Source organism: Echinops telfairi, unplaced genomic scaffold, assembly GCF_000313985.2.
Source record: "Echinops telfairi isolate 266 unplaced genomic scaffold, ASM31398v2 ScPeMD7_3533;HRSCAF=4204_0, whole genome shotgun sequence".
In the NCBI taxonomy this organism is placed as follows: Eukaryota; Metazoa; Chordata; class Mammalia; order Afrosoricida; family Tenrecidae; genus Echinops; species Echinops telfairi.
The window spans coordinates 2523677-2544866 of NW_022107431.1; the positions used below are offsets into that span (position 1 = coordinate 2523677).

At 58.8% G+C, this 21190-nt stretch overlaps 1 protein-coding gene across 2 annotated transcripts in view; it reads left to right on the forward strand.

Moving 5' to 3' along the window:
* The window catches only part of RPS6KA2 (ribosomal protein S6 kinase A2), a 194152-nt gene extending 175149 nt beyond the window's left edge, over positions 1-19003 (forward strand). Inside the window, exons 15-23 of one of the 2 annotated variants that reach the window (XM_045294508.1) lie at positions 148-314; positions 1180-1305; positions 6288-6377; positions 7827-7985; positions 9058-9219; positions 10864-10940; positions 11574-11691; positions 15245-15382; positions 16217-19003. In XM_045294508.1, the coding sequence (XP_045150443.1) occupies positions 148-314; positions 1180-1305; positions 6288-6377; positions 7827-7985; positions 9058-9219; positions 10864-10940; positions 11574-11691; positions 15245-15382; positions 16217-16342 (1163 nt within the window). In that variant the 3' untranslated portion in view covers positions 16343-19003. The remainder of the gene's footprint in view (positions 1-147; positions 315-1179; positions 1306-6287; positions 6378-7826; positions 7986-9057; positions 9220-10863; positions 10941-11573; positions 11692-15244; positions 15383-16216) is intronic. The other variant, XM_045294509.1, reaches the window with a different exon arrangement.
* The last annotated feature ends 2187 nt before the right edge of the window (positions 19004-21190 follow it).

Here is a 21190-nt window from a genome sequence, read left to right on the forward strand (position 1 = left end):
GCACTCACTCCCCCATGTCTGGGCAGACTCCCCGGGCACACTCACTCCCCCATGTCTGGGCAGACTCCCCGGGCACACTCACTCACACACACTCCCCCATGTCTGGGCAGACTCCCCGGGAGCACTCACTCCCCCATGTCTGGACAGACTCCCCAGGTGCACTCACTCCCCATGTCTGCGCAGACTCACCGGGCGCACCCCCCAGTGCCAGCGCACACCACCTATTCCGAGGATTCAGTTTTGTGGCATCGAGCCTGGTCCAGGAGCCCTCGCAGCAGGATGTCCACAAGGCCACCGTCCACCCCATTGTCCAGGTAACGCCAGAGCCCAGGGCCCACCTAGTGACAGGCCATGCCGACGCCTTAGGCTGCATCCTGCACTGGGGACCCGAGTTGGCACCAGACGCCCCATGCCCGTGTGTCACTCAAGCCCCCCCACCCACCCCCCACCCCCGCACAGTCCCCTGAGAGAAAAGGAGACCAGGCCCTAAGAAGTGGCTGGGGGTGGGGCAGTGACTGAAGCCCCAGGTCAAACATGGTCGCCCCATGTGAAGCCTGGCCACACCCTGGGGCAGCAGAGATCCCTTGTGGGTGCTGGCCGTTGTGAGGCGTGAGCACTCTGGGGTGGGGGGTGGCACGGGAGGCTGGAGACACACTTCTCCAGGGCTCTTCCCTTGGGGCAGGTCTGCACCACCCTGTCGGGTAGCGGTGAGTCAAAACGGGCTCCACAGCAGTGAGCTTGGTTCCGTGTGGGGTCCACCTCATAGCCCTGGGGCTGCGTCCGTTAGAAAGGCCAGCTGTTGACCGCAGTTCAAACCCCCAGCCGCTCTTAGGCAGAGGAGGGCTGGCCATCTGCTTCCAGAGGGCTGTCAGCCTGGGAAACGCTGGGGGCCCGTGAGTCAGAGTGGGCACCTAGGCAGTGCGTGGGGCTTAATTTTCCACCTTGTCCATCCGTGTAGCTGAAATTCAGAGTCGTCTTTAAAGGCAGAGAATTCCCGTTCCCATTTGTGCAGGAACCGAGTCAGCCACGCTGGTGGCCACAGACTCCCCAGGTAGTTCTAGCCCCCCTGTCCTTGGAGAGAGAGGCGGGTGTCCCCAAGTGAGGGAAGGCCCGCTCCCCGTCCCTGCCGGTTCTCGGCAGCCTGGCTGCTAACGGGCCCTTCTCTCGGCCGCCTCTCAGCAGCTGCACGGGAACAACGTCCACTTCACCGACGGCTACGAGATCAAGGAGGACATCGGGGTGGGCTCCTACTCCGTGTGCAAGCGCTGTGTGCACAAGGCCACCAGCGCAGAGTATGCCGTGAAGGTGAGGACGCTGGGCCAGGGCGGCTGGGGTCCCACGCAGCCCTCACAGCCGCTGTGCTGACTCCCCGGGTGGGTGTCGGCCTCTCCCACCGGGCAACACCATACCCTGGCCACTGCCTATCAGCTGGAGTTGCTATCAGGTCACCTGGAGAAATGAATGCATTTGCGAATCGTAAATGTGGTCACGCGTGGCCCCCTGTGCCCGCCCTAGCTAGCACCCAGAGTGAGGGAAACGGGGCAAGTCAGGCCTGGCATGGTGGGGAGGAGGAGGGAAGGAGGAGACAGGTGGGGCGGGGGAGAAGGGAAAGAGTGTCCCAGGAAGAATTGCAGGGGTGCTTCCTTTCTCCTCCTCTCCCCAGGGGCAAAAGCTCCCCCCAACCCCCAGGTACCCAGGAAGCCAGTGGGGGCTGTGCCGAGTTCTGCTCTGGCTCCCACAGCATCTATGTTGTGCACGTGCCTCGTGTGTGTGATTGTGCTACTTGTCCCTGTGGGGCTGGCTTCCCCTGTCCCGTCAGCCCATCTGGTGGCCAGGGGCCCACGGTGGTCACCCACTGGGCTACTAACCACAAGGGTGACAGTTCGAAACAACCAGCCGCCCCAAGGGAGATAGGTGAGGCTTTCTGCTCCCGTGAAGAGTCATTGTCCGGGCAACCTGTAGTGGCCATTCTACACTGCCCCACAGGGTCACTGTGCGGTCAGGACTGGTTCAGGGAGCTGTTTGTTTTTGTGATCTGGCGGCCGGCTGCAGTCCTTAGGACAGGCTCTGTGGGCCAGCAGGGGCCAGGGGGTGAGGCAGATGGGGGACCGAGGTCTACAGCCAGGCAGCCCTTCCAGAGAACAGCTGTGAGTCTAACCAGTCACCGCCTGGTGTCTTAGAAACGATCCCCCACTGACAAAGGCCAGCAGCGTCTCTCTGCCCAAATGTCCCCACACCCAGTTCCCGCAGGACACTGTCTGCATTCAGCATTCCCACGTGGCTCCTCTGTGTCGTGTCGTGAGGAGCCTTCCGAGGGAGGCCGCTCCCATCGCTCAGGGAGAAGCGGGGTGGGGGAAGAAGAGGGGGGGCCAAGCTCAGCAGGGGGTCACTGCAGGGCACTCCCTTCCTCTGCAGCGAGGAAGGCTGCAGGTCACCTTGTGTGTGACCTGCAGGATGCTTGAGCCCAGGCAGGGCCCAGGGTCCCCGCCCGATGAGGGTCTTGGCCCAGTGGGCTCTGCGTGCCCCCTGTCACAAAGCCGTTCCATGGGCGTGTTTCAGCTGAGCCTCGGAACAGGGACCACAAGGGCAGTCCCCGTGTCTGGGTTACTCTCAGAGAGGAAAGAGAATTTTCTAGCCGAGAGGCCACTGTTTGGGACAGTCCTACTCAGTCCCCACCCGCTCCAACACACGGGCATCTCTGGAGCCTGCCCCGGTTCCAGCATTCTCAGAGGGACACTTTCAGGGAAACCTGCCTGGGGCTTTTTGTGGGGCACCTTGTGGGTGTGCTGGTGCCCCTCTGCTGAGGGAGGGGCTGTTTTGTTTGGTGTTTAGGTGGACCCCACTTCCACAGATGTCCTGCTGGGGGTCCCTCCTACACCTCAGTCACCCAAGTTCTTTCCGAAGTGCAGCATCGGGATCAGGGGAAGGCTCGTTAACAGCCTGGGAAGGGCAGACAACACCCCCTTGCTTGCAGAAAGTGGGGGGGCTTGCAGCGCTTGCTGGCGGGGACCAAGGGTTGCAGTCTTCGGAGTGACCCAAGCGCACCTCCTCACAATGGACCAATAGGTGACATCAGGATAAATGGGGGACAGGTTGAAGTTGTCCAGGAGTTTGTCTTTCTGGGATCCACTAACGTTCATGGGATTACCAGCCAAGAAACCAAAAGATGAGTTGTGTTAGGTAAATCTGCTGCACAAGACCTGTTTAGAGGGTTGAAAATGAGGATGTCACTTTGAGGACTAAGGCGGGCCTGACCCAGACGATGGCATTTTCAGTGGCCTCAAATGCACGTGAAAGTTGGGCACTGAATAAGGAAGACCGAAGACGAATGGGCACACGTGAGTCGCGGTGCTGGCGAAGAAGACTGAAAGTCCCGTGGACTGCCGAAAGAAGAAACAGGCCTTTCTTGGAAGATGTGCATCCAGAGGGTGTGTCCCTCCTGTCCCAGAGGTTCATGGAAGAGCTGCGTGGGCACAGGTGGGCACTCCCTGAGCCAGGTGACACCATCAGAGAATCGCCAAGAACCGGAGAGCGCTGACGAAATAACTCGGCGTGGCCAAGTCCTGATCCGAGTTCTACTTCCAGAACTGTGAGAAAATCAACGTCTGTTCCTCAAAGCCACCCCCTTGCGGTGTCCCTGTGTCTGTAGCCCCAGGAGACAGAGTCCACGTGGTCTGCTGTGTGGCCGCAATATGCAGTTCGATGCTCTGAAGTCACGGGAGATGTTGAGCCTGGTCAGCTGGGCCTGCATCTCCCCTGGCAGAAGTTGTTTCAGAGCTGCCTCCCAGAAAACCCTCTGGAATCCAGCAGGGGCCCAGAAGGACTCCTCCCTCGACTCAGGAGAATCCTGAACTGAGCACAGATCAAGGTGCCCATGTCTCTAGTCCCTGTATCCTGGAAAGGATGCCAAGCCGCCAAGGAAGAAACAGGATCCTCCCAACGGCCTTCATCATCCGTGTGGTGCCAAATGCCCCTGTTGTGGCGCCTGCCCTCCCAGCCACTCCGGACTGCACTGTCTGCACAATCAGGCCTCACTCCGTCCCCTGCGTCCTGCCATCCGGGGACTCCCATGCCAGCTCCCTAGCAACGTTGACTTTCAGAACTGAATCACCGGTCTTTCTTCCCAGTCAGCCTCAGTCCCAAAGCCCCGCTGAAGCCTGCTCGCCTTGGAAGACCCTGCTGGTCGTTGGATTCCCACGACCGATCTCTGGGCAACCCAGCCACCCACGAGCTCCCACAGCAGACACGTGGATGGATGATGGGAGCCTGCTCCCAGAGGGATCTTATGTTGGACAGGGTTCTCTAGAGAAACAAAACCAGGACTCTAATGATTTTATATATATTTACATAGACAGATATTACATAAAAATTAAACAGTCACTCTATAAAGCAGTACAAATGGCTCAGTGCAACTCACTCCCGTGAGACAGCTGTGACACACTGGCAGTCCTTCACGTCTTGAGGGCCACCGGGGAGTCCTCTGTGGAGCAGTTCGGGCTATCCGGGCACAGGCAGCAACTAGCAGGGCAGGGTCACCAACAGTCAACCAGGTGACAGGGTCTGACAGTCCCCAGCTCAAGTGATGTCTACACCAGCAGTGTGGTGAAGCAGGTCTTGAAGGAACCTCAAACTGCAGCAACACAGTCCACAGGTTAGGAGCCCCACAGGTAGTATAGCTTGCAAATTGAGACACAGAACAAGCTAAGGCAGCTGCACACTGGTCCGATCATCAAAGAGCGAGAGACAAGAAAGGCGAGGCTCCCTGAGCCATTTATCTCTCCGCCCTTCAGTCAATCCCACATGGGTTCATTGACCAGGTTGGCACAAACCCACCCATCACAGATATGTTCTGCACGGTCAAAGCCATGTCTGCAGGCCCTGGGGGAGAAGTCTAGCCTTGTCCTGATGCTTTACGGGCCAGAACCACCTTTGCTCTTATAGAACCCTCTGGAACAGTCAGGAGCCCTGGTGGCGGGCTTAAGGTCAGCTGTTCAAACCCACCAGCCTTTTCGAGGGACGAGGATAAGGTCTTCCGCTCCCGTAAACAGGTTGACGTGGCCGTGAGCAATGGGACCCGTCACCACAGAGCCTCATTCTCAACGACAGCTGCCACAGCAAGCCACTAATTAACTGGTGGGAAGTGACTCTCGGAACCGTGCCTGGAGCAGACCAAGTGCCACAGGCAGCGGATCCAAGGCCTGGAGCAGACTGTGCTGGGCGGGGGTGGGGGATCACCCTGACTTGTGGCAGGGGGTCCCCAGGAGACTTCTCAAATCCAATCTGTCATTTTCTGGTTCCGGCAGGCACGAGGCGCTTGGAAGGCAGGGCCCGCTGTTCGTGAAGTTGGGGTGTTGGTTGGTGTCGGGACCCTGGCTAGTGAAGTGGGTCCCTGACGTCTCTGGTCCATTCCCCCCCACCCCACCCCCCACCCGGAGTAACCACCCGTGCCGCGTGCAGCTACAGGAAGGCATAGCTGAGGCCTTCGGAGCCAGGGGTGGGGGTGTGGGAGCTACCTTGTTCACCCAAGCCTTGTGGTGTGTAGCACAGCGAAGGGTGACTCCGCTCGGCAGGGGGTGACGTGTCCTGGAAAAGGCACAACCAGAAAGGCCCCTGAGCGGCCTGCATCCTGCCAACCTTTGCTCCTGCGGTCAGTCTCCTAGCGTGGACCCTCTGCCTCCATCGGATTCGCCCCTGACCCGGTACCACCACCACCCTGAGCTCCCTCACACAGCCACCCCTGCAACATCTCCGACTGCAAAGTCGCATGCCCATTAGGACCCAGTCCTCCACGCATGCTGGGTGGACGCATGCCGCCTGGGCCACGCCATCCCTGATCTGGCCAGCAGGTGGCAGCAGCATGACGCGGTGTTTTCACCCACGGGGCCCCTCCAGAGCCTCTTGGGCAGCTAACTACAAAGTCAGGAGTTCAAAACCACCAGCCGCTCAGCGGGAGAAAGATGAGGCTTTCTGCGCCCCTAGAGCTTTACAGTCTCAGAAACCCACAGGGGCAGCTCTACGCCGTCCTGCAGGATCACTGTGAGTCGGAACCGCCTCGTGGAAGGGTGTTTGAGAGTCCGGCATCCATCGAGCTAACTTTTAGGGGAAACTGAGTGGTGTGGGGATGTTCTTTTAATTCCAAGCAGGACAGACTGGATTCCTGCTCTGTCTCTTGTTTCCTCCCTTGGATGAGGCTGGGTCCAGGCAGCTTTCATGGAGGCAGTCGACCTGGGCCAGGCAGGAGAGACTGCCCACTGCCCCTCTCACCACCGGCCCTGTGCCCCTTCCAGATCATTGACAAGAGTAAAAGGGACCCGTCGGAAGAGATTGAGATCCTCCTGAGGTACGGCCAGCACCCCAACATCATCACCCTCAAAGACGTAAGTGCCCGCCAGCCCCCCAACCCCTGCACACACTGACCCCCCCCAAACCGCACAGCCAGCACAGACAGGAACAGGGCTGGGAGAAGTGTGGCGTCTCCAGCCTCGGGCTCAGGCTGAGGGGCTTCTCCTTCCTGCCCGGCCACGACCCTGGGGATCAGGAGGGCCCCTCTGCTTGGGGAGGGGGGAGCCGAGGGGAGGGGCCAAGTCAGAGTTAGCAGGCCTGTTGTGAAGGGGATATGGCATTTACTTCAGGGGTCCCCAGAGACTCTCACACGTAAACACACGCAGCGAAATGCTGGCCTAATGACCACCAGGCCAGCGGTCGATGGTCAGTCCAACCTGCTCCCGGAGGGAATGACCTGGTGTTCTGCTCCCCTGAACATGACACCCTAAAAGGCTCTGTGGGTGGCTTTAGAATCCCGTTCTCGACACACTACAGCCATGTGTGCATGTACACAAATACATACACATACACACTTGTGAGCATGCACACGTGCACACAAACACACTTGTGCTGCGCACACACATGCACGCGCATACACACACACAGCCCCACCCACGATGCACCCTGGCCTACGAACCCCAAGGTCAGCTGTTCAGACCCACTGACTGCTCCTCGGGAGAAGGATGAGTTTCTGAGAAACAAACTATCTAGCACTGCTCTGGGTTGATGGGCTGGAATCACCTCGATTGACGGGGCGTGTGGGGCATGGCAGCAGCGGGAAGGGGAGAGGGGAGAGCATTGTGTTCATGTGTTGGGCTGCTAACTGCACCGTCTGCAGTTGAAATCCACCAGCCACTCCGTGGGAGAAAAACAAGCCTTTCTACTCCCATAAAGAGTTACCATCTCGGAAACCCACAGGGCCCTGTCCTACAAGGTTGCTGTGAGTCAGCATCGACTCCATGACAGTGAGGTTGGTTTGGATGAGTTCATCATGGGTCCCACCTTCCTGCCCACAGGTGTGGGGCAGCTTGCCCTGAGGGGCTGGAGCCTGTGTGCTAACTGGAGCCACGCCTCACACCCCCTGTGCATCAGGGTGTGGGGCACCACGTGGAGGGCTGGCATGCAGCCAGGTGCCCACACTGCCGCTTCTCCATCACACAGCTGTCCTGAGGGCACCCTGTCGGCTAGAACACATCAGAAAGGGTCAGACGTCCACACAGCGCCCCTCAGCCAGCAGGCCAGGGGCTGGACCTGAGTGCCAGCATGCAGAGTGCGGGTTCCTGGCAGGAAGCAGGGGTGTGGCTTGGGTCGCTGCAGCCCACAGGGCTGCCGCTGGCTGAAAGTGGCAGGGGACAGCGACTCTGCCCACTCCGCTGACCGGTGTCTTCCCCTGAACTGCCACCCCTGCAGGCGGCACCCGGCAGCACTGGGAGCCAGCGTCCTGTGGGAGGCCAGGGCGGTGTGTGTCTGAGTGTGCGTGCCCCCTGCCACCCCACCCCCAGGTGTATGACGATGGGAAGTACGTGTACCTGGTGATGGAGCTGATGCGGGGCGGCGAGCTCCTGGACCGGATCCTGCAGCTGCGGTGCTTCTCAGAGCGCGAGGCCAGCGACGTGCTGCACACCATCGCCAAGACCATGGACTACCTGCACTCCCAGGGGGTGCGTGCCACCGCCTTCCCGGGACTGGGGGTGGGGGTGGGCTGAAGAAATGACACTGTCTGGACCCAAAGCAATGATACGGAGCCCGGGTCCATCATGGGGTTGGGCTGCCCACCTCAAGGTCAGCTGTTCAAACCCACCGCCAGCCGCTCCGAGGGGGCAAGTCGGGCTGTCTGCTTCCTGAAGGTTGGCAGCCTCGGAAACCCGCAGGGCAGTTCTGCTCGTGCCGCAGGGCAGCTGAGAGTCAGAGTTGACATGATGGCAGTGGGGTTAGTTTTGTTTGTTTTTTAACCCATTTGCAGCAGGAAGCCCTTCAGGCTTGCTGGAGGGAGGTGTAGAATGCTCGTGACTTGCAGGTTTAAAAGCGGAGTCAGTCTCACTGCAGAGGATAGGCAGGTGGCAGTGATGCGGGAGCTGAGACCTAGACATCCGGGTCCCAGGTTCACAGTCGAAGCTCTTCACAGCTGACTCCTGACTCTGCGTTAGACCCGTTTCACGGGCAGGGACACTAAGGCATGGGGTCTTGGCTAAGGTTGCAGCCCTCGCAAGAGACAAATTCAGGGTCTGGACCCATCTGGTGGGGTTCCAACGCCCCTGCTCCTGGCCACAATCCACCCAGTAGCATCACCGCGCTGGCCGTGGTCTGGTCTAGGGGTGTCTTAGGGTGGTCCTCAGCCACGGGGACCCAGCTCTGGTCTGTGGCTTCTAATGGCTGGCCCATGGCTGGCTTCCACAAGGGAAGCAGAGAGAGCCCCACCCCCCCACGTGTATTGTGGGGTGTTAGACCTGGCAGTTTGCCTCTGGGCCTCTGGGAGCTTCCCCGGGCCCCTTACCTGCCCAATGAGCTAGCACCCCTTCCTGCAGCTCTCTGCAAGACGGCCCACTTCCCCGCAGCTGTGCCTCACTGTGGGCTAATGGGGTGGCTTTTTCCCTGAGGGAATCCCCCATTCACTCTGTGCCCTGGACTGGCTGGTGTGGGGCTCATCTTGGGTGGGCGTCTGGACTCCTGAGCCACAGCCCTGGTCCCAAGTCCTCAGGGAGCAGGTCTGTTAGCGCCCGCTCTGCCCGCCAGGTGGTTCACCGAGACCTGAAGCCCAGTAACATCCTGTACGTGGACGAGTCCGGGGACGCCGAGTCCATCCGAATCTGTGACTTCGGCTTCGCCAAGCAGCTGCGAGCCGAGAACGGGCTGCTGATGACCCCTTGCTACACGGCCAACTTCGTCGCCCCCGAGGTCAGTCCGGGAGAGGGAGCGCAGGCGGTGGGGGGTGGGGTGGCTTCTGGGCCCTCTTACAGGTTTCTGGGCAGCGCCGGTGGTCTGTGGCTGACTGGCTCAGCACCAAGGGTGGTGCCATGGAGGAAGCGCTGGTCAGCTCCCTGAGCAACACGTGGCTGTTGGAATCCACCAGCCGCAACTCGGGAAACAGATGGGCAGTCAGTGTCTAGAGAGATCCCAGTCTGAGAAACCAGGTGCAGCAGCTCTGATCTGTCCTGTGGGGTCAGAGAGAGAGAAAGAGTGTGTCTGTGTGTGTATAGGAGTGAACGTGTGTGTATGTCGTGAGTGTATGTGTGAGTTGATGAGTGTGTCCGTGCACATGTGACTATGTGAGTGTATGTGTGTGGGAGGATGCGTGTACTATGAGTGTGTGAGAGTATAGAAGTGAGTATGAGTGTGAGGGTGTATGTGAGTGTATGTGTGAGTGTGTAAGAGTAGGTGCATATGTGTGTGAGACAATATGGGTGTGTTAGTGTGTATGTGTGTGAGACTATATGGGTGGATGGATGTGATTGTGTATGTGTGAGTGTGTGTGTGTGAGTGTATGAGTTAGTATATGAGTATATGTGTGTGACAGAGTGTGAGTGTGTACGTGTGTGAGTCTGTATGGATGTGATTGTGTAGGGGTGAATGTGTGTGAGAGAGTATGTGAGTGTGTGTGAGACTATGTGTGAGTGAGTGAGTGTTTCAAACTGACCCACGGCAGAAAGGCCTGGTGGCCGGCGTTCACAACAGCTCCTGTCCAGCAGGCCCTCGTGGGGCTGTGCCCTGCCGGGGCTCAGCATCCTCCAGAGTAGGAGCTGGGAAGCTTGACCCACCGGCCTCGCCGTCAGCAGTCCCATCCCCGCCCACGGCACCACCTGGGCCCTGGGAGTGACGTTCAGGAACCATAAGAACATGGAGGCCCTCCACCAGCTTGGATATGGACCCTGGCCTGGCTAGTGCCTGGCCAGCGTCACGTCGCAGTCTCCGTATGAATAGTGTAAGGAGCCCCAGGCTGAACGTGGGCAGCAAGGTCGGTGGTTCAGCACCCCCAGCTGCTCCGTGAGAGGAAGTACAGGTGGGCTGCGCCCACAGAGACCAACAGTCTGGGGATGCACGCGGCAGCTCTGCACTGTGCTCAGGGGCTGAGGCGGCAGCTCTGCACTGTGCTCAGGGGCTGAGGCGGCAGCTCTGCACTGTGCTCAGGGGCTGAGTCGGGACTGACTCAGGCCAGAGGTTGGGCTTTAGATTTCAGGAGTGGAGTCGGGCTCTGACTGCAGACGTGCTACTCAGCTTTGAGTCCTGTCAACCCTGCTTCTGACTGGGGCAGATGAGGGGCCTTGTGCCCGGGGAGTCGGCAAAGCAGAGCACCCACTGTCCACAGCCAGGCCCCTGAGGTGCCAGACAGGTCAAGCGGCATGCGAGCACACTGGAGGATCCTCGGTGACACTGACCGCCACTTCAGTGTGTGAAGGTGCCGGAATGCTGTTCCCCTGGGGCCAGCCGGCCACGGCCACTCCACCCTAGCCACTCCAGCCAGCTCTGAGGCATGGCGTGGTCCCCGCCCCTCCTCCGTGGAGTGCTTGGCTCTGATGCACCAACATTTGTCCCTGCTTCTAGGTCCTGAAGCAGCAAGGGTACGACGCGGCATGTGACGTGTGGAGCCTGGGGACCCTCTTGTACACCATGCTGGCCGGGTGAGGGACCCCCCTGGGGCCTCCACAGGGCTCTGCCCCAAGATGTGCAGCGAATGCGCTCATAGTCATACTCGTTAGTGCCCTGCGGGACAACTAGGGACAGGAAGAGACTCACTCCTGATTAGACACTTCACCTAAGCGAGACCCCCGCACCTCAGACCAGGCGTGACTCTTCCCGTCGGGAGCCCCTCTGGCTGGCAGCACCTTGGTTCTTCTGATCTGGGTACATGTTCAGGACTCAGAGTCAGTCAAGCATGGGTGTCTGAGACCTCAAAGCTCAAGTTCTGGCTCACTCTGCACCCCATCACCAGAGGGGCCCCTCGACACACATACTACTCCCACAGAGACCACTCTCTAGCCCATCACCACAGAGACCACCGTACACAGCCTGACCAGGCAAACCAGAAGTTGTCCTGCAAAGGCTCCTCCTGGGGCTCTGCAGAGCCTTCCTCACGTGCCCTGTCACGTGCCCTCTCCGGAACGCAGACCTCGGTCGGTCCGGGAGATAAGTTAGGCTTGACTTGGCTGCAGCCTCGGAATGGCGGTGTGGCAGGAAAGGGCCTGTCCATTCTTTGCTCTCCAGCATGCTCTCAGTCCGGTTTATAACCGGACACCCACCTTCTCACCCCACAGCTTCACCCCCTTTGCCAACGGCCCCGAGGACACGCCCGAGGAGATCCTGGCCAGGATTGGCAGCGGGCAGTACGCCCTCTCCGGGGGGAACTGGGACTGTGTGTCGGACGCGGCAAAGGTGAGTGGCCTCCCCCGGTGCTCGCTCAGTGGTCAGGCCCAGGGAGGCCGTGTCTAGTTTGGGAGCAGGGAGACGGCGTCCTCCCTGAATGGCACCCCTGTTTGGACCTGCACACCTTCAACTTTCGGGGCTCCAGCTCTTCAGCTGCAACACTCCTGCAGGTCTGTGTGATGTTCACGAGTGCCTGTCCTGTGTGCGCTCCAGACCCACATGCCCTCTGCTGCTCTGGCCACGGGGCTCATTGCCGCTCACACCCTCGGTGGTCTGAGTGGACCGCGTCCACGGCTCTCAGCTCAGATGCTGCTGTTCTTCATGTGCTTGTTCGGAGCCTTGGCGTCAGCTCCAGCTCCCAGGAGACCTGTGGACAACAGAACCGCCGCTGCCTGGTCCTACCCCATCCTCACACCCCTTCCAGTTGTTGTCACCACTGTGGCAGTCCGTCTGACTGGGGGTCTTGCTCTCTTGTGCTGACCCTCTACTTTGCTGAGCACCATGCCCTTTCCCAGGGACGGCTTCTCCCTGATCACACGTCCAAGACACACAAGACAAAAGCTTGCCCTCCTGACTTCTAAGGAACACCCTGGCAGTATGTCCAGTGCTCTTTGCCAACACTGACGTCCAAATAAGTCGATTCTTAACTTGATTTCCGGATTCAGTTGCACAGCGTTCGCATGCATGTGCGGTGACTGAAGCTTCCTCGGCTGGCGTCCAGCACACCTTGGTCCTCAGAGTGGCATCTTGCCCTTTCGCGCGTTAACGTGGTCCTGCACGGCAGACTTGCTCCAGTTAACGCATGTTTCGTTTCAATCGACTGCTGCTTTTACGAGCAGTGATTGCGGATTCAAGTAAAAGGAAATCCTTCCATCTTTTCCCTGCTGATCATGACACTTTCTGTGGTCTAGGCAATGCGTTCCATGGCGTTGTAATCCACACGGAAGGCTGTAAAACTCGACCTTCCAGCTTGATTGTGCTTCGGGGTCCTTCAAGCTCTCACTTCAGCAAGCAAGGTTGTCACCTGCGTATCACAGGTTGCTGGTCAGCCTCCCCCGGCCCTGATGCTGAGTTCTTCTTCATGGATACAGCTTCCCAGATGATTTGGTCAGCATGCAGATTGAGTTAAGTGTGATGAGAGGAGCCCTCACAATGCTCCTGGATAAACATCGGACTGCTAACCTCAAGGTCAGCGGTTCAAACCCACCTGTTGCTCAGGAAGAAGATGAGGCTATCTATTCCCTTAAGGATTTGTAGCCTCAGAAACCCTATTTAGGGTGACGATGAGTCAGAATCCTCTCTGTATCCATGGAGTAAAAGGACCCTTCCCTGACGCAAACTTTTCCTGATTTTAACCGCAGCATTCGATTCCCTCGTTCTGTTCGAACCGCTGCCCCTTGGTGCATGTGCGGGTTCCCCAGGAGCACAGGGAAGTGCTCTGGGATCCCCATTCTGCTCCAGGCCATCACGGCTGTGTGATCCACACACTCAGTGCCCTTGCAGGGTCAATGAAGCACAAGTAAACGTCTCTCTGCTACCCTCTGCACTCCGCCAAGGCCCACCTGACATCAGCAATGATCTCCTCTCAGTGGTTGTGCTTTGCACTGCTAACTGCAAGGTCAGCGGTTCAAAACTACAAGCCGCTCCTTGGGAGAAGGAGCGGGCAGCTTCACATGACGCCATACCAGTAGCGCTGTGTTAGTCCTGGTAGACGAGAGAATCAAATCCAGAGCCGCTCATATGTGTTTAAGAAAGAGCTTTATTTTATATACAAGAGCAGTTGAATATTGAAAAAATATCCCAGCCCAGTCCAGATCAAGTCCATAAGCCTGATATTAGCCCATAGGCCCGATACCAATCTATAAAGTCCTATTCAGTCTCGTTAAACACATGCAATGGCGCCGAATGCAGGAAGATCACAGGCCAGTGGGTGGGAAGTCTTGTGGATCCAGTGGCGGTGTGAGCATCTCAGCGCTGACCGGTGTCTCCACGTGGCTTCTCCAGCACAGGACACTAGTGTAGTTCCATGTGTCTTGTCAGTTGCAATGTCACCCAGGGAGTGAGTGGAGAGAGAGTGTGTCTCCTACCTCCAAAGAGGAAATACAGTAATTCCCAGAACCCTCAGGAGAAGGCCATGCCCACACAGAGGCCTCATTGGCTATGACCCGATTGACAGGCTAGACTCCACCCCTTCCCTCTTAATCCTCAAATTGACATCAGATCATGTAACTGCCACGAGATCTTTGGTCTAGTCTACGGGCCTCCCCAGAATGTTGCCATCTCTAAATAAGAAATCATCCCTATCGTCTAGAACCACTTTGGTGCCTCTATATTCAGGGAGAAGAACTTCACTCCTGACTCCCACACCCACTGGTTCAATCTCCCCCTCCTTTCCTTAAGCCACTACCTTTGCTTGCGGGACTTTCCCGTGAGGCTTTTCTGGAAGCACAATGCCTCCCTTGGCAACAATTCCCCTGGCACTCCTCTCACCAGTACTCAGTGGAAGAGGAAAAGAAACTTCCTAAATGCCCGTCCTACCTCCCAAGACCCAGCAGAGAAGTTCATCGCCCCCTTCAGCAGCACGCGTGTGCTGCACGGGGACATGCACACGAGCAGTGCTTGGGGGTTGGGGAGGGCCAGCTAGGCCCTCGCCCTTCGGCTGGGGCAGCATCTCCGTCGGTCTCCTGTCTCCAGGGTCTGCTCTTGAGGTGTCTTCTTTCCCTCGTCTTGTCTGGCGCTGGTTTTAGGGAGTCTGTGTCAGAGTCAGGTGTCTGGGTCTTTCTTCTCATCCGGTCGGTCTTCTCCGGGACCTTTTGCTTTCTTCGGGAATGAGGGCCCTGATGTCCTCCCGCAGCTCCTCGGCCTTTGGTCCTTCATGATGGGCATGCCACCGCTGTGTTTGAAGTGGTCTCTAAGTTCAGGTCGGATGTTCTCAGTGTCATATTCTGGCTCTTGTAGAATTGTTTGAACGCCCCTCGGCTTCAACCTGACTTAAATACAAGCAGCTGAGGGTCTGTCCCACAGCCAGCCCTCGGCCTACTTTTGGCTGCTGGCCCTGCGCTCCGCCATCGTCTCTCTCCCTGTGCGTGGTCCGTCGGGTTCCTGTGTGCCCACGTGGCCCTGTATGTGGCTCCAGGTATGTTGTTAAAGACGGTCTTGGCGATGAAAAGGCTGTTGGTCTTAGCAGCTTCTATGTTGCCGCCACCAGGACCCTCCGTCCTAACTTCCGATGTTCACGTTCAACCCCCGGCAATTGTCGGTGCAGCCTGATTGCATGCGTGCTCAGCTTCAGGCTGCTGGAGCTGATAGGGCTCTTCAATTCCTTCTCCCCTGGCTTTAGTGGTCGGTGCGTACATTTGAACGTAGTCCGATCAACTTTCAGGCACGCAGTGATTCTCCGCCCCCGGCCCATCCCAGGCAGCCCAGCCCTCCGAGAGAATCTTGAGATGCCTTTGTTGCTGATGAATCCAGCATCAGTCCTCTCCTCACCCCTTTCCTGTCTCCTCCTTCCCCACTCCTCCCTCCCCTCCCATGGCCCACGTCTCCCCCCTTCCATCCCCAGGACGTGGTGTCCCGGATGCTGCACGTGGACCCTCGGCAGCGCCTGACGGCTGTGCAGGTGCTAAAGCACCCGTGGATTGTGAACAGAGAGTGCTTGTCCCAAAGCCAGCTCAGCAGGCAGGACGTCCACCTGGTGAAGGTACCACAGCGGCCTGGGATCAGCCCAGAGGGGCCTCCCCGTGTGTGGCTTGTTAGGCCCGGGGTCAGGAGCCCCTCTGGCAGCTATCCATACTGAGCGGCTTCTGTGTGAGAGGGGAGGGGTCCCACCGAGCCCCTCAAAGCACCAAATTCCTCAGATGTAGACCAGAGGGCTGCAGCCCTGTCCTGGCAGGGCCCAGGCTGGAAATACTTTCTGTGGCCCATTTGACATTATCGGGGTAGGGCGCGTGCGTGGGTGTGACCTCCCCTGGGAAGCACAGGCTGCCCCCACTGTCCAGCTGGGGGGCCACCCTGCATCCTCCCTAAAGACTCAGAGTGGCTATGGGACAGACCCGTGAGGGACCCAAGCCAGTCCCAACTACCTGGAGCCATCGCCAGCAGGGTGGACGCAGCCCTGGCATTGGCTGTTGGTGTGTCCCCCTGGGCTTGTGGGCCCCGGAGGGCAGGCCTGGCCCTGCTGGCACCACACAGGGGCCATGTGGTCTCACCAGTGGATCCATTACATCCCAGGTCACAGCACAGTGAGGTCAAGGTGGGCTCAGGGGGCACAAGAGGGTGGTGACCCCAGCACAGCCCTGGCCAAGAGCCTATGTACTGGCCTTGGACCCCAGCACACTGCCCACCTCTGGAGGAGGCCATTCTACAGCAGGGTCCCTGCTCCCTGCGCCTCTACCAGGGCACTGCCCTGGTGGGGGGAAGTCCCTCCCATCCCCCACTGCACCCTCCACCCCTAAGGTCAGATGCAGCTCTCTGCAAGGGGAGGCACCCAGCCCCCCTGACCCCACCCAGGCTCATATCGCTCCTTGCTCCACAGGGGGCCATGGCTGCCACCTACCTGGCCCTGAACCGAACGCCACAGGCACCCCGTCTGGAGCCCGTGCTGGCGTCCAACCTGGCGCAGCGCCGGGGCATGAAGAGGCTGACGTCCACTCGGTTGTAGCCCTGGCCGGCTCCAGCCCATGCTCGCCAGTGGACTCTGGACTGGGCTCCCCGCAGGTCGCAGGACGACCACCGTCCACGTGTCCTCTCTCAGTGGGGGAGCTGAACCGGGCACCCCAGAGCCCCACTGTGCCAACCTTGCTGACTGCCCCTCCCCAGTCCCCACGGCCTTGCCGCCTCCCTGCCTGCTGGTAGAATGCACATTGAGGGGCACCGTGTTTCCAGCCAGTCACCCGGTCAGCTCCACCACCCCCCTCGGGGCCCTGAGCACTGTGGTAGGGGCTCTGTCAGTGACAGATCAGAGCCCCCAGCTTGTTCCAGAACCTTCCCCGCCGGCTGGGGCTGGACAGTGAGGCAGGGCCATGCCCACCAGGAGACCCCATCCTATTCCATAGCGATCCAAAAACTGTGTGGACTGAGGGTGTTCAGCCCAATGAAGGGGAGAACCCCGCCCCCCGGGACCCAGGCCTCTGCCCTCTGCCTGGGTATCTGCCTCCCACAGGGGTGAGGGGGCCCCGAGGAGCTACGACGCCCACCCCGCTCCCTCCAGGGCTCAGCGGGGTGAGACCACGCGGGGCTTCTTTTTGGCCGGCGGGAAACTGTGACTATGGAATTTGCCTGCCCTGCAAGGAGCAGGGCGGGGCGGGGTGAGGGGCTCGCCCCAGCAGTGGTGCCCTGACAGCCCCTGTGTGCTGCACGTGGCGTGTCTGCGTGGCGTGTCCGTGGCAGAGCTGTGTGTTCAGTGACCTGTGTACCCTTGCTACTTACTGTGTTTGTGGGCGTGTGCTGCGCCCTGCTATGGCCCTCATCCCCCGTGGATGCTCTGCACCCCGTCCTCAGCTCCCGGGGACCCCCTGGCCCTGCCCGGCCCGGCCCGGTGTGCTTTCACAGCTGTTGTCTGTGCCTCTGTCTTCTGTGGAGTCGCTCCCACCGCCCAGGAGCACCGAGGGGGCACCTGCTAGTTCAAGCCCACCCTCTGCCCCTCCCACCCCTCGCCTCAGCTCACCCCACGACCAGAGCAAACACAGTATGCAAAGGTCTACCCCGGGGTCTTCGGATCCCTCTTCCATTATTCCGTGCAGCCCCACAGGCGCAGAGGGCTGGAGGCGCCAGGAAGAAAGGCCCGCCAGACGGCAGAGCTCACCAGCCCGGGACTGGATCCTGCCCCTGCCCCTGCCCCACCCCCACCCCACCAGGGCCCAGCACACGGATCAGATCAGATCAGCCCCTGCGGCCTTTCCTTTGTTAATTGTCACGCCCTCATAAAAGCAATGCCGCCTCTGCTGCGGGTCCGTGCTCCAGGCCTGAGTGAGGGTGCAGCCTGCCCTGTCTTGGGAGGCTCCTAGACATGGATCACAGGGGTCCACAGGCCTGTGCCCCACCTCCCCTCCCGCCCCACCAGGCCCATCATGGGTGCTGTCAGCGGGAAAGGCTTTCCCAAGACTGGATGTCCACCCCACCCCAACCCTCCCACCACTGCTGGTTCCACCCGGGGTCCCCTTCCAGGAGCTCCCGTGTGGTCCACATCGTGGGCCCCGCCCTCCCAGAATTCCAGAGCCTACCTACTGGGCAGAGGGCTGAGACTAGGTCTAAGAGAGGCAGCGTATGTAGAGAGCGAGGCCTAGAATGTTTTCCCTGAGTGCCTCCTGGGACCCTGGTGACCCAGCTTTCCCACCCTCTGAGGACAAGACCCCACAGGGGTCCCTGACCCGCCTTCCAGGGGGGGATCCTGCTTCTGCACCATCCAGCCAGCCCTACTTAGCATCCACAGCACCTGCTCCCACAAAATGATACTTGAAGCCCACCCCAGAAAGAGATGTGGGTTCACCGCCCTGTAGTCCAGCTCCCAGAGCAGCGAGCACTCAGCACCCACAGGGGCTGCACCCAAGGGGGGCTGCCTGGACGGGTCTGTGCTGACACGCCCTTACCCGGTGACTTGCACAAATGGTAGAACGCACAAAAGAACCTAGCCTCCCCTCCACACGTGTCACCTTGTCCCCACCGGGTCATGAAAACCACGTTGCTATGTCACCAATAAGCTGAGCTCCAACCCCAACAGGCACCCCTGCCTGCCCCCTCCTCTGGCAGCCCCGCTGTTTGGGGGAACACCCAATTCACCCCATCAGTGTGGGAAAGCCCACAGGGTCCAGACCTCAGTGGCGGCCTCCTGCCTGTCCTTGGTTCAGCCGTGTGTGTGTGTGTGTGTGTGTGTGTGTGCAGTGTGGCAGGCCCCTGTGCATGGAACATTGAGCGTGTGCCATGTGACAGGCCATGCATTCTGAAGAGACCCAGTGCCCCGTGCCCGCCAGTATTGCTCACAAGATGGTGTTATTCTCCAAGCTGCGCGTGGGGGAGCTGCTGCTGCTGCGCTTCCCCCAGGCCCACAGCCACGGGACTCGGGTTGTCGCCAACCCCTCAAGAGCCACCGGTGCATGTCTGTCCGTCAGTCCGTCTGTGGTGAGAAGGAGCAGCCGAGGCCGAGGGTGGTTGGTCCCCGGGGGCCCCGACTCCGCACTCTGTGTATGAGCTTCGCCTCTGTGTGCACCGTGGGGTGTCCTGCCCACGCGTCCTGCTGCGTTCGTGCTGAGCGCGCTGTACAGATATTTATTACGCTTTCCAGACTTTCTGAATCGGTTTTTTGAATAAATCTGGGTTTTATGAAGCTCAATGTCTTTCCTTCTTCATGGTAACCTTTGGGCATCTCTCTTCACTACTCTGGCCTGGCGGACTCTCGTCAAGAAGGGGACTGCTGGCCAGTGTGTCGGTCAGCAAGTGAGAGGGACTCATGAAACCTGAACACAGCACACCGGTACATGCCGCACACCTCTAATACAGCACACAGCATATCTAAAACACATCTAACATACAACATGCATGTACACACCACACACCTCTAATCCAGTACACAACACGCAGCACACCTGAATACACAGCACACAAGTACATGCCGCATACCTCTCACACATACACAACACACAGACTACACAACACACATGTACACACTGCATACCTCTAAAAGTACACACCACACACTATATAGCACATTTACATCTGGTGCATGTACACACATCTAACACACAATGCATACTCAGCACAGTGTGCATGTGACATACTTATGTGCATAGCACATGCACACTGTCCTCATAATTCAGTACCTGTGCACATGCTCTGGTCTAGCCCACAATTCAATCCCTCCACCTGGAAGGCCACCTGGACAGACTAGTCGTTGTCCCCACACTGCTGAGCGCTGAGTGTGACGCCCACCTTGGGGCTATTTCAGTTGCCACGGAAACTCGGAGGGACGGTGCATCACCCAGGAACACAGTTGTGGAAGCTCTTGAGCATCATGGCCCAGTCTGGGAGGAGGAAGACCATGGTGGGGCCATTGGGGAGGGTGGTTGTGGGGAGGGGTCTGTGCGATCCTCTAGGGCAGTGGTTCTCAACCTGTGGGTCTCAACCCCTTTGAAGGTCAAACGACCCTTTCACAGGGGTCACCCAATTCATAACAGTAGCAAAATGACAGTGATGAAGTAGCAACGAAAACAATTTTATGGTTGGGGGTCACCACAACATGAGGAACTGTATTAAAGGGTCACGGCATTAGGAAGGTTGAGAACCACTGCTCTAGGGCCTCTCAGCAATGGCTTAAGCAGCGGGCTGCTAACTGCAAGGTTGACGGTTCAAACACACCTGCAGTTCCTTAGGGGAAAGATGAGGCAGCCCATGTCCACAAAGATTTGGCAGTCTCGGAAGCATGCAGGAGCACGTCGGCTCTGCCCGGGAGTCAGCATCGACTGGACGGCGAAGGACATTTGTCAAGGGAGGAGCTGGTGACGTTGGAATCCGCTTGGCCAGCCAGAGGTCGGCTTGCTGACAGTGTAAGCACCTGGTGCAGTGGTGACAGGTTGGGCTGCTAACTGCAAGGCCAGGTGTTCAAAACCACCAGCTGCTCCAAGGGAGAACGACGCTTTCTACTCCTATCAAGAGTTTATGGTCTTGGGAACGCACAGAGGCAGGTAGGTCTACCCTCTTCTATCAGGTCGCCGTGAGTCGGCATCGACTCGGTAGCAGTAAGTTCTAGTCACTCCAGAGGCCCTTTTTAACCTGGTTTTTGCAGCGGGTGGCCTGTCGGGCTGTTCACCGCACGGTTGGCGGTTCAAACCCGCCAGGGAAAGAGAGGCTGTCTGCTCCCAAACAGGCTGAATGAAACAAGAGAGGCTTCTAGCTGTGCGTCTGCAATGGCTACAGCCTGCCACTAGGGGCGGGAGACCAGCGCATCCACCCCAGAGCTGGATGCAGCCATCCCCCCTGGCTCCTGCAGCTCCATGCAGGCCACTCCATCAGTGGGCTCAACAGAACTCCGAGCCCACAGCCTCCGTCGGTTTTAGAAAACGCCGAATTGTGATCCTAAATTCCCCTACCTAAACCCAGGTGAGAAGGTCGTTTATTTGGGTTTCAGTTGGTTATTCAGTAGCCCGGTGCATCAGCTGCCGAACTCAGACAGCACCACACACTGCGCCCCCACGGGGAAGAACCTGAGGGTCTTTGGACCCAAGTCCCTCTCTCGTCCCAAATCCTGGCCGCTTCCTCAGGTGTCAGCCTGGGTCTGGCCTTGCCTTTCCTGTCAGTTTGCGCTGATGCCGGCTCGTCTTCTGCCCTGGGCACCCTGCAGTGCCCTCTTCACTGGGCAGCAGACGGGTTAAGGGGCTAGAGGTAGCAATCAACGGACTAGTTATTGGGATCGATGGGCTCGTTAAGTTAGCAAGCGAAGGACTAACAAGCTAGGTGTATTAGTCTAGGTACTTTAGAGAAACAAATCCACAGCAACTCATGTATAAGAGAGTTTTAT